We start from the raw sequence: 12,752 nt of genomic DNA on the forward strand, positions 1-12,752 counted from the left end.
TACTTTTCTACTAGTTGGTGCGGCATCAAGGTATGGTCTAATGATGATCGTCCTGCTTGTCCCTCAAAATATCTTTAGATTCAAGCAAATCAATTAGTTTATCCTGTAGATGTTGGTGTCATGAGTCCCCCAGATGCATCCCCAGATGTCTGCTCGGAGGAAGATGAACCAGTTTCACACATGTCTGAAGGGGAATTGGTTAATGGCTCCAAGAGGGATTTGGCTCAAGCACAGCTGCAGCAGGACAGCCCTGAGGCTTCAGGGCAAGAAAGCATGCAGCTGCAGCTGGTCAGTGAGGAAGAGGAGGAACTGCCTTCTGCACCTGATACAAGAACATGTAGGACACAGAAAAGGCAGGAGCAGAGAAGGTCAGCCAGATTACTCATGAGGAGAAAGCCTTGCCCTTCTTGATGGGCTGCACCGGAAGCTGGCTATTAAGCACAGCAGACAAATGGAGGTGATGCTGGGAATGTGTTTGTTTCCTAGCTGTGTGTTTTCTGGTCGTTGTGATTTCTGCCTCATTTTGGATTGATACTGTGCCTTGACTTGGATTGTAACTTGTGAACTCTGGACTTTTCTTGCCTTGTGAACCCTCTTGTATTGTGAATTTAATTTTGCCTGGTGGGTTTATTTTAATTGGGAAACTTTCAAGTGCCTTGTGGACTCATTGGCCATTGCTCTGTGGACTAGCATTGGTCTGTTTGTGGCTGGATTTAATTGGGACAGTTCTGGGTTTTTGATGACGGGAACTGCTAGGGAATATTAATAAACCAACCAAACCATGATTATGTGTATGAGTAAGCAGGACAGCATAGTTTGGCATATATTTTGCTGATCTGACTTAACAAACTGATTTGGCAATAGTTTATAGGATCATTTCTTTTGCCCTTCTTTTATATTGATATTAGAACAGTCAAGCTCCAATCCTTTGGTATCATGGCCGAATGATGTATTGCTGTGAAAATGAAACTAGCACCAGGACCCACCATTCCAAATAATTTTTATTACTTCATACATAATAAAATCTGAGATTGGTTTAAATTGTTTAATTATATTTCTGATCACTGAACATGAGACCACAGGCCAATGGGGAAGAGAAGTCACATCTAAATCTAAGTCTCATGAGGAATTCTCTGCCTGGGTAATAAAGGACAACAAAATGGTGTTCCCATATACTGGCTGGTATATGCAATGAAAAGCTATCAGTATTATTGGGAAAAGATGGGGCCACCAGTAGATGGCAAGGTTTTTCACACTGACAGCCACAAACAAGGTTGCCAGGATACCCAAATAGCACTCCCCTTTTTTTGACAAAATAATTGTTCATTCTGTTTTTTTTAATTTCACATATTGCATTTCTTCCTCTTTATGTATCTCTTGGGAGTTAATAAGGTAAGAATAAATAAGAGGCTTTTACTTATGATTTGCCTTAGCTTGTGGTTGAATCCTAACTTAAATTATATTGTACAATTAAGCCAGGATCATTTGATTCTGTTACTCCATTACAGAGAAAATGCTAAATTGACAGCTGAAAAACCCTTTGAAATAATTAAAGAATGTGTGATCTAGTATATTCCAGAACTGGAATATTTATTTATTTGTTAAACTTGTATTCTAGCCATCTTGCCTAGAATACTACCACAGTTCTAACATAAAAGAAATGTAAAACAACTACTAAGAATTCCTCCATTAATTTTTGAACATTAAAAATACATTTTGTATTTGTTGACCCCTTTAGGTCAACATTTAGCAAAGGAATATTCAACTATTCTGCAAATATCCTTTGGGTAATCTTTGTGATTTAAAAAACAGCTTTTGATTCTATCCCTAGAGACAGACGGTGGAAGAGTTTGGAAAACCCTTTCATTAATTTACAGCTGTTGCTATTAAGATATAACATGAAAATACTTTAATGCAGCTTAGACATCTTAATTCAGTAGGGATGAAGCAAAGCTATGCACTGCCTTTCCTTCTGTTTAACTTCTATAAAAACATCAAAATAAGCTAGCTAATTATAAAAAAGAATGGGTAAGGCAATAATCATCCTCTAGTATGTGGGTGATGTGCCAATTCTTTCAACAAATACAGTAGGCCTAAAAAGTCAGATTCAAGTGTTCCTGCCACTTACTGTGAGGCAGAACACCTAACAGGAAATCATCAGAAAAAAAATAAAACAAAATGATGAGGATTTTTTTGCAAGAGACCTTGAAGAATAAGCGGGAATGGGTAATTAATGGAATGTAACATTTTAGTTCAATCCTTTAAATAGGAATGTTTCATTTTCTGATTCTTGGTCTTGACATGTTTCATATGCCACACAATTGCACTAGTGCTATCCTGAACTTCCTGTCTATTAAAGATGCCCTCCAAGTATTCAGACCCAAAGTAATTTGCAGTTCTCTAAATTTTAGGCACCTGCAAATTCTCCAGTCTGAATTTAGAAAAGAAACTTAACGATGCCATGCTGTTTGCTTTCTTAATTATTAAATCTGCAGTGATATCCATCAAGACCAGAACCAGCTTGTTTAAATATAGTGGCTTAAACTAACATTTTCAAAAAAAAAATCTTTTGCATTTTTAGTCTTTCAGGATTATTTCAATTCATTAATCCATTATTAAAAGTCGTCTTGCTCTGTCCATTTCTCATGAAATTAATAACAAAAAAATATTACACCCAACTGTTCATATAATCTTCAACTAGGAGGCTATATGCACAACTGGATGTGCTTTTCTCTGATCTTGACTTCATGGGGGATGGTCAGAGCCAGAGGATCCTTAAAAATGGATATCAGATTCTGATCTTCAGAAATGCAAAAGCAGCTCTCTTCTCTTTAGGAACAACATGGCAGAATGTCTACTGCTAGCTATTTATTTAATACACAAAGTTTCCATCTGTGTTCAATGTTTTATCCTTGGTGTTAGTGGTTGGGGATATTTGATAGCATCCCTATTTGATCAGTATGCTTGGCCACATAAGCTAGAAGTGGATTTGTGTCCTGATGATGTAATCTAGTTTGGTAATGAAATGTCTGCAAGAAAATAACCAAGCTCAGAGAGTACCAAGGACCTCCACAGTTTAACCCTGAACTATAAATATCTTCTTCTATTGCTAGAAGTAGAATCAATCCTCATAAATTATGATACTCATTCTATGAAATGTTTTGGCCAATTTATGGGCATTATTTCACAGAAAATTTAGAAGGAAGCATATTTCACTCAAAAAATTGGCAACGTTAAATTTTATCTCTTGACTCTATGCAATACAAACTATGAATAATATTGTAATAGTAATAACACTGTATTCCACTGTATTCAGCTGTGGTGAGAATGCAGCCTTAGAGAAAGAGGGCGAAGTAAAAATGTATCTATAACCAGTATCAATAAGACTGGAAGCTGCTTCTTTAATCATCTTTCTTTTCTTTTTCCACTATTTATTATTCTTATTATTATCTTTCTTTTTATGATTTTACACTGTTAAACAATTCTTTAATAAAAATGGTTTTAAGAGTTCAGCTGTGGTTTATCATACATACGTTTCTCTTTGTCACCTATTTTAATTGTAATACTTCTGTCTGATTCTGGATTGTGTTGTTATTAGCCTTGGTGGAGCAGTGGGCTAATGCCTCCTTAAGTAACACCAGCTGCCTGCAATTAGTGCAGGTTCGCATCCCACCAGGCTCAAGGCTGACTCAGCCTTCCATCCTTCCGAGGTAGGTAAAATGAGGACCCAGATTGTTGGGGGCAATAAGCTGACTTTGTAATAATGCCGCTGGGGGGGGGGCGAAAGCCCTAATAAGCAGGCATATACATAGAATGAAGGCTACTGCTAAGCTTGTAAGCCGCCCTGAGTCTTCGGAGAAGGGCGGGATATAAATGGAATTAAAAATAAAATAAAAATAAAAACAATTATCCCAGAAAAAAACCCACCAAGATGAAGAGAGTGATTTTCTACTGCATGGAAGCATATATTTCTGAATCTCTACCTATCAACTGTGGGTGAATGAAAGAGAAAAGAGGAAGAGGTAAAATATGAGACTAAGCCTTGTTTAATATATCCACTTAGTCCTAGGCCAATCCATAGTTACTACCAAAATACAGCTATTACCAAATAAAGCCAAGACATATTTTATAAGCTATTTGGAAGGGCACTTCCTCAAACAAGGAACAAACTGTGCTGGATTTGCTGCTTCGAACAGCCGTATTTCTGAAAGGTATCAACACTCTTAAGGCTCTTTATTGGTCTTGTGAGGCCACTTCATCCCTGCCCAGATAACGCTTTCACTGGGATTGTTTCTGAAGCAAAGTGTCTTCTCAGAAGGATTAAAAGGGGGTGTTGAAAGCTGAAAAGGGTTATGCGATTCAGAGACGGAAGTTGCCTCTCCGCAGCTTCTTTCCAAGCAGTGGATTCAGAAGAAACTTTACATAAACCTATATTATTTCTGTATATATGGCAGTTAAGTTGCTCTTAAGGGTTTTTTTTTCCTTTCAAAAACAGTTACCTTCGTACACCCAGTCTGCTAATCCATTTAAAATTTTGTTTTCGGCTCCATTCTCAGTGATTTCAACAGGGCTGGTGTTTGGTGTTGTTTTCACATAAACATTATTACGGTAAACATAAGCCTGCCACAAACAAACATTACAGTATTTACCATCACAAAAAAAGATTTTATAACCTTTTCTTTATATCAAACAAATTACGTTTACTTTCATTTGCTGTATTTCTACACATCGGCTCTAAAGTGGAGATTCTTTTTTGTGCTATAAGATTCTTCTCACCCATCTAAATACAGGAAATTGAATTTCTTTTACCCTTGTTATTTTAAGAATCAAGAAAAAATCAAAATGGTTCACAGGAAAGATCTAGAATGTTGCATTTTGTCTAATTAGTCCTGAGAACTCTTAACATTGTTTTGTCCAATTTCCTCTATATTAAAATATTGGTTTTCTTTCTATTAATTTCTTGTATTTGCCTCTTTAAGTATTATGAAATAACTTTGCAGCATGATGTTTAGATATAAGATTCCATATTTCCAAGATCAGCTCTCTTCTTTCCTCTCCTTCTATGACCCATTCAACCAGCTGGTGGATTTTTTTCTGTCAGTATTTCATGCCACTGAGAGCTAAACCACATGATAAATACTTAGCATGCAACTACCTTACCATTTTTTAAAACCTAAAAAGTTCATGAATTAAAGCCCAGTTCAAATCAAGTTCACTCTGACTAAGCTGGGAAATCAGGTTTATGTTTTCACAAATTGCTGATTTTAAAAAATATGTATGTGATGACTTTTAGAATAAGGAGCCAAAAGAAAATTAAGCTCCCCACCCCAAATGGCCTCAATTTGAACTGGGCCTTTATGCATTTACTATAAAGATAAATATATATGGCACCAGTTATCTGTATATTTAATGTTTAAACTGGCTGAATGTATCAAAGTCCTTACGTAAACATTCTGGAACTTTCCCATCTTCTTCTCTCCCCCTCCCCCTTAAGTTTTCCAGAAATTTCTGTTGAATTTATGGTGCAGTTTTGATTATACAAATAGTGCACAGGAATACCTGAATTTGTATTACAAGGAAGGAAACAAAACCCTATATATTTTACTAACCAGCTTGTGTCCAACAGGTGACCATGATATATACTGGATAGTTGTAGGAAGTGGGTTCTCAGTTATTTTGATTCTATGAAGGAAACATAAAGAAAAATATCAATATAATGTAAGCTATTGAAACATCAAGAAAAGACAATAGAGTTACTGACCTGTTAGTTAGATCATAGATATGGTATGATGCAGTGTATGAGTGCCTCCACACCTGCAAAAGTAATATTTATATATAAAGAAAAACAGTTAAGAAAACAAGAGTATAGTTCAAAGTTAGCATTTTTTTAAAAAAAGTCCTGTTGCATGAATTTTATCCATATCACATTTAATGATCATAAGATTGTGATAAACAAAATTCAACTTTAATCAGACCTCTTGATACCTTCTAGAAATAAAGACCAAATAATACCAGTCTTGTGTATGGCTAAAATATAGCATATAATATTCAGCTATACTGGTAAACTATAATTTCTTATGACATAAAAAAAATCCTCAATATTAAATATTGTCTTTTCCATTACCACGAACACATTGAGAGCATTTCTACACTACTCTGGTCCCTTTTACCAGTTCTCCACAAAGCAATGTATAGCTAAATCACAACTACATTTTTTGTCAGTTTTGGAATTCTGATAACAAGCAGCCAGTCGGTGCTAATTTTTAACCTACCAAAAGGATCAGTGATATGAAATGAGTGGCACTCTTTCCCAAATTACCACACATCTCAGAACAGGGGAAAAAATCTCCTTATTTCAAGTTTACATAAAAGGCAAACACACACACAAAATCTTATTTTTCAACCTCTGTTTGTAACCCTATCTGAAGAATATTATGGACAGTTACTGGGACGAGAAGCTGGCTACAAAGTGCTGCTCCTTCATTGCATTTAAAACATAAATGAAAATATTAGGTGAAGGTGAGATGATAGCGTGGTCAGCATTTCGCCACATTCTTCCCAACAGACAATGATGATGGTAAATGGATTGGATCAGGTACCTCACCAGAATATCTTTGAGAGGGGTGTGGATTCCAACCTGCCATAGGCTAAGATTGAAGACATTTGTTTTTGCAGGCCAAGAATTGAGTCAAATTCAGTGGTGGTCCAGTGGTACTTTGGTACTCAACGGCTTTGAAACTCATCGAATTTGGTACTCAATGCATTTTGATGTGAAGATTTTGTCCTGGTACTCATCATTTGGTTGGTACTGAATGCACAAGCTACACCTGTTGGTGTCGGCTACCTTGTGACTCACTATATTATTCCTTATGGGAAAAATATGTTTGAAACTAGTTTTTGGTACTCATTGCACCAAACAAATTAACAATGACTACCGAGGTACCACTGTATCTGATTATTTTTTTTCAAAAGATGCGACTGCTGCAGTTATGTAATGTTCTGGATTCAAAGAGGAAAATTTGGAGCAAGAATGATGTACACCTTATATTTATTAGTGAGAAAAAGCTGCAGCTTTTCCTGCAATGAAAAGGCACATATGATTTAAGAAGCGATGTGTTAGGTCCGTAACGGCCCTAGGTTTAACCCCTCCACCAATCACAGGGGAAAAAATACCAGGAGACCAGGATACAGGAACACTAAGTTTAAACAGAAGCTAAAGAAGCAAACAAAGTTAGCACTGGGAGTGGCTTTGCTCCCAGTGCTCTAAATGTCCTGCCCCTGCAGCTCCCCCCAGCCCCACCCTTCCCTTCCCAACAAGCCAGCATCCTGGTGGGTGGGTATAAATCCCTCCCCCTTCCCTAGATACAGCCTTTTGGCTGTCCCCTGCTGTCCACGCAACATCCCAGCCTGCCAACAATTTCACCACCCGGTGAGTTCTTTTAGTGTCCTTTATTGTCCCTTTTAGGAGGAAGGATAATCCAGTTCCAGTCTCCCCCAGGTAACACAGCTCCAGCCTATCACCTCTGCTTCTACGGTGTCTCTGCAGCTCCAGTGGCTACTGGGACCTCTCGCAGCCTGCCAGCTGCCTAGCTGTCCTTTAGAGTCCCAGTTGTCCGGTGGAGCTCCCAGCTGAGCGGCGGGGCTTCCCGCTGTCCCAGCTGTTCGGCGGAGCTCTTAGGCGGCAGGCGGCATCGGCTGCAGCTCTCAGCTGAGCGGCGGGGCTGAACACGGCCGGCAAGATGAGCGGAGGCAAGACAGACGGCTTCCCCCCCCCCAGTGGAATGTCGAGCCTGGGGCTTGACACGATGTATGTAACTACACATATTCCAATCCATCTGTTTCCTTTTGAAACCAGATCACAACACAACCTCAATAACCATGGCTTCATGGAGTCAAAGTGGCTGGATTAAGGGAAATATATTCTCAGGTCCTGCTCATAGGCACAGGGTATTGAAATACTGGGTCAAAAGTGGGAATTATGGTTGACTTAAGTTCAGAAATCAGCAAACCAAAAATTTGAACCAAAGAGGAAATACATTCCTCAGCACTGCAGTCATCCAAAAAGGGAAACCCAGCCCTGCTACCTTTTCAAATAAAGCAATATATGGGTCAAGTTCAGAGTGTCTTCGTTATTTGCTTCATGTCCAATCAACAAGTCAGCCTTTGGAGCCCTTAAAATCTCACTCGTTTTAATGCAAAATTATGAAAATCACAATTCACAATTGGCTTGTTTGCCTGATCTATAGACAAGCCTAAATACAGTTTATACAGTTGTGAACATAAACCTCTAATTATTTCTAAAAAATATTCCTCAGAGGAAAGCACTGTGTGGGGTATCTTTTACAAACAAGGTGCCTTCACACAAGACTTTACATAACTTCTATCATTCTATAGGGGCAGCAGATGTGACAATCCTTCATTTATACTTATAATGTCAGTGTTCTTTGTACTTATATCTTTAATATTTCTCCAGTACTTTTTACTATTCTCACTCTCATGCCCTAAAGTCCTAAAGTCTTGTAAAACAACAAGGTACAGGCAGTCCTCAACACAGGACCAAAATTGAGCCCAACATTTCCACTGCTAAGCACAACCATTGTAAGGTGAATTTTGCCCATTTTATGACCTTTTTTATCACAGTTGTTGAGGGAATCACTGCAGTTGTTAATCACTGTGTTAAGTTAGTAACACAGTTGTTAAGTGTGCTTCCTCATTGATTTTGCTTGTCAGAAAATCAGAAAAGATGATGACATGCGCCAAGGACACTGCAACTGTCATAAATACAGGCCAGTTGCCAAGAGGCCAAATTTTGATTAAGTGACCACGAACATGCTGCAGAGGATCGCAAGTGTGGTAAAACAGTCATAACTCACCTTTTTCAGTGCCACTGTAACTTTGAATGGTCACTAAACAAATGGCTGTAAGTTGAGGACTACCTGTGCAGGATAGGTAATTTGTTATTGTTAAGAAAAACCACTGTGTTAGTGGTCAAGAAGTTAGGAATCAATGAGAAATTGAATACAAGATAACGACTAAAATAAAAGCATTGAAAAGAAATTGGTGCAGTGTGAAGAACTGGCTAGATTTTAATAACCACAAAGGGCCTTTCAAATCTTCACTATCTAAATGCCAAAGTGAATCCATACTGACTGAGAAATTCTGGGAGTTGAAGTCCACAAGTCTTAAAGTTGCCAAGTTTGGAGACCCCTGTTGTAAAGCATTAAAACCATTTTTATCAATACAAATATACTAAGTGGAGTATAAAAATTATAAAATCATTGATACCTTCTCATAATTGTATCGCAGAAGAGCAAATTTTTTGTCAGGTGACAATATTGCCACAGAACTATTGAAACTGTCCTGTAGATAAAAGAAAACAAATTAGTGATAAAACACTCTGTGTAAGGAAGGAAATATTCAATACAGATCTCTTTTGAACTGATGAAGCAGGTATTTTTTTAAAAAAACACATACTAATGTGTCATTTGATAAGATTATAGACTCTCTTCCATCGTCGATGTCGTACAGAAAAACATTGTTCTGATTTGTGTAGACATACTCATGACCTAAAAAAAGAAGAGAGGAAAACATTTAGTGCCAATAAACAAAACCTTCTCTCCAAACAACACTCCCCCACCCAAACTCAATGAAATCCTGAATTATTTATTAAGTTCATTGTCATAACAGTCTATTTATCATGTATGAATTCAAACAAGTTAGAGAACACTTTATTTTTAAATTGACTATTATGTGGTTGGAGAATAATCTACACAAATGAGTTCTGGCCCTCCGTGCTTATGAAGTAGAACTTATGAAAAATGAAGTGGGGATGGTGGGGCAACAATGATTTCATTAGTTGGATAGAACACATCCCATCTACAGTAAAGGGAGTATTTAGAGTTGCCGGCTTAGTCTATAACCATCATATACTGATTTACTTACAACATTTACATCCTAACAATAAGTTAAACACCAGGAACCGAGCTTATAATAATCAAAATTAAAATTTTAAAAGTCACCCTGCCCTTCACCCAGGCAACAGCTTGGTGGAACAGCCACGTTTTCATTTCTTTCCAGAAGGTTAAGCAGATGGACGCTACACAGATCTCAAGGGAAGAATGCTCCAAAGAATCGTGAGAAAACCTGTCTCTGGGTTCTTCCTGCTTTCCCAATCACTCAGAGGGCAAAGACCCATAACACCCCTTCCAGAATTAATCAAACAGTTCTATTTGGAAGAGACGATCATTTAGGTAGCTTGGACCAAAGCAATCCAAAGCTTCAGAGATCAATACAGTACTCTGAATTTACTTGCGAACGTATTGGTAAGTAATATACTGATTGCAGTATAGGGATTCCATTGTTGAAAACAACAAATGCCAGAAACTACTACAATTTCTGGATAATCTTCAAATGCAGTCCAGTATATAATAAGAGTATATATCACTGTTGCTAGGGGTTCTCACTGAAAAAAGGGACACAATAAAAATTGGATAAAAACTCATCACAAGGCTGTCAGGCCGAGAGGCAAAACAGTGTTCAATTTTCTCAAATATTTCTTAGATGAATTTAGCCATGTTAGCGATTGGTTAGCTGATCAACGACATAAAGCTTTAACAAAGAATGTACGCTTTTGAATGTGTAAACAAATCTTGTGAAACTGTGATGAATAATGCTCCCAAAGATTGTGTGGTTGGACACAACTCTCATGCTTTGTCCAACATTCATTTGTAAAAAATGAAACAACTCTGAGGCATTCCAAAACATTACAATCATTACCTGACATCCACCGCAGATTATACGATTTGTACTGAAATTCATCACTCAGATAATCCTCTAAAGAAAATTTTCTACGGATATCGGTATCTGTTAACAAAAGAAGAAAAAAAAATAAGGTTCACCGTGAAGGATATTATCACCCTATTCTAGTGGAATGGGACAACTCGCCATGGGACAATTTAACAATTCAATTTAATTATTTAAAATAATTAATTGCATCCTTTCTTTAATGATTCTATTCCACAATTTCTTTGATATCAGTGTAACTCATGTTCCACAGTAATACTGAATTATCTTTCTTCCATTTGATGTTTCTGAAATAATAAAGCAATCTCTTGATGCTGCTTTATCAATCTGAAAGTGGCTTTTCACTCAATTTCCTGAGAGCTTTGTTAGAAATTAGCAGCTTCATCAATTATATGGATTGTCACCTCTTCCAGATGACTGTTACTTTATGAAAGTGTCGTTCTATGTTATTTTTTATATAGAATTTTTATTGATTTTTTCATACATCCAGTAGTACTTGTTCAACAAACATGTTGTCTGAGTTTTACATTCACTAATACAAATTTAATTCCTAATCCTTTATTTTTTTCTCTAGCCATTGACAAAATAAGTCCCATGTTTGATAATATTGTTTCTTCTTTTTCTTTCAACCTCAGACTGTCTATCTCTGCACATTCTAGTATTTTTTTTAATTATTTCTTCATCTGATGGTATTTCTTCATTTTACCAGTATTGTGCGAATATAATTCTTGCCACTGTTATTACATATAAAATCAAATATATGCTTTGTTTATCACTCTTTTCTGGGAATATATAAAAAAGTTCAGGTATAAAATCTACATTTTCCCCCAATATCTTTTCTAACCAAGTATGTATTTTTATTCAATACCTCTTTGCTTTGGCACATGTCCACCAAACATGGTAATAAGTACCTGACTTGTGTTTACATTTCCAAAATCTACCTGACATGTTTTTAAACATTTTTGCTTATCTTGCTAGTGGTAAGTGCCATCTATAAAACATTTTACATAGGTTTTCTTTATAAGAAGTTGACATTGTCAATTTATAATTTCTTTCCCACAAGTTTGCCATTTTTCTAATTCTATAGTATATCCAAAAAAATTTGCCCATGTTATCGTTTAACTTGTTCATTTTCCATTTTCAAATTCAATAGAAAATTATAAATTTTCTTAATTAATTTCTCATTAGAAGTTAATACTGTCTTATCAAACAAGGTTTGCTCCTTATGAAATCCGTACAGTTTAACATCTTTATCATATCTAACTTGCATTTGTAAATATGCCCACCATGATAGATCAATGCCCTGATTTCTTTCTATATGTTAAATACATGCCAAATGGTAATATGATTGTTCTGTTTCTCACTTTTAAGGGAATCAGGCATGGATGTATTCTGGCCCCATTTATTATTTTACATTAATAACACTGTACAACTTTCGCCTTCTTCCACATTCATTTATGGCTATGCCTATACAGGTAGTCTTCAACTTACAACAGATCATTTAATGACCATTTTTCAACAGCATTGAAAAAAATTCAGATGCTTGGCAACACTCATATTTATGACTATTGAAGTGTCCTGGGTTCATGTGATCACCTTTTGTGACGTTCTGACAGGCCAGATTCACTTAACAACTGTCTTTCTAACTTAACAACTGCAATGATTCACTTATGAAAGGTTGTAAAATGGCCAAAACTCACTTAACAAATGTCTCACTTAGCAACAGAAAGTATGGTCACAAGTCAAGGACTACCTGTATGCACTATATTATAATGTCTTGAGGAAAAAGTCAGAGATCATTCCAAAACAGAGGGAACTATTTTCTTCAAGTGCTGCATCACCAGTTTAGATAACAGAAAAATTAACAGAAACCAAATTGAATAGGTCATGTTTGTAAAGGTAAAAGTTCCTCCGCACATGCGTGCTAGTTGTTTCCAACTCTAGGGGCC

At 36.6% G+C, this 12,752-nt stretch overlaps 1 protein-coding gene across 2 annotated transcripts in view; it reads right to left on the reverse strand.

Moving 5' to 3' along the window:
- DPP4 (dipeptidyl peptidase 4) overlaps positions 1-12,752 on the reverse strand; it is an 89,823-nt gene that overhangs the window by 61,840 nt on the left and 15,231 nt on the right. For both annotated transcript variants that reach the window (XM_081314536.1, XM_081314537.1), the window contains exons 3-8: positions 10,777-10,863; positions 9,475-9,566; positions 9,286-9,360; positions 5,762-5,814; positions 5,610-5,682; positions 4,500-4,620 (exon numbers count right to left, since the gene is read on the reverse strand). In XM_081314536.1, coding sequence (XP_081170662.1) covers positions 4,500-4,620; positions 5,610-5,682; positions 5,762-5,814; positions 9,286-9,360; positions 9,475-9,566; positions 10,777-10,863 — 501 coding nt within the window. The remainder of the gene's footprint in view (positions 1-4,499; positions 4,621-5,609; positions 5,683-5,761; positions 5,815-9,285; positions 9,361-9,474; positions 9,567-10,776; positions 10,864-12,752) is intronic.

The sequence above is a fragment of the Vipera berus genome (assembly GCF_964194415.1).
Source record: "Vipera berus genome assembly, chromosome: 1".
NCBI lineage: Eukaryota > Metazoa > Chordata > Lepidosauria > Squamata > Viperidae > Vipera > Vipera berus.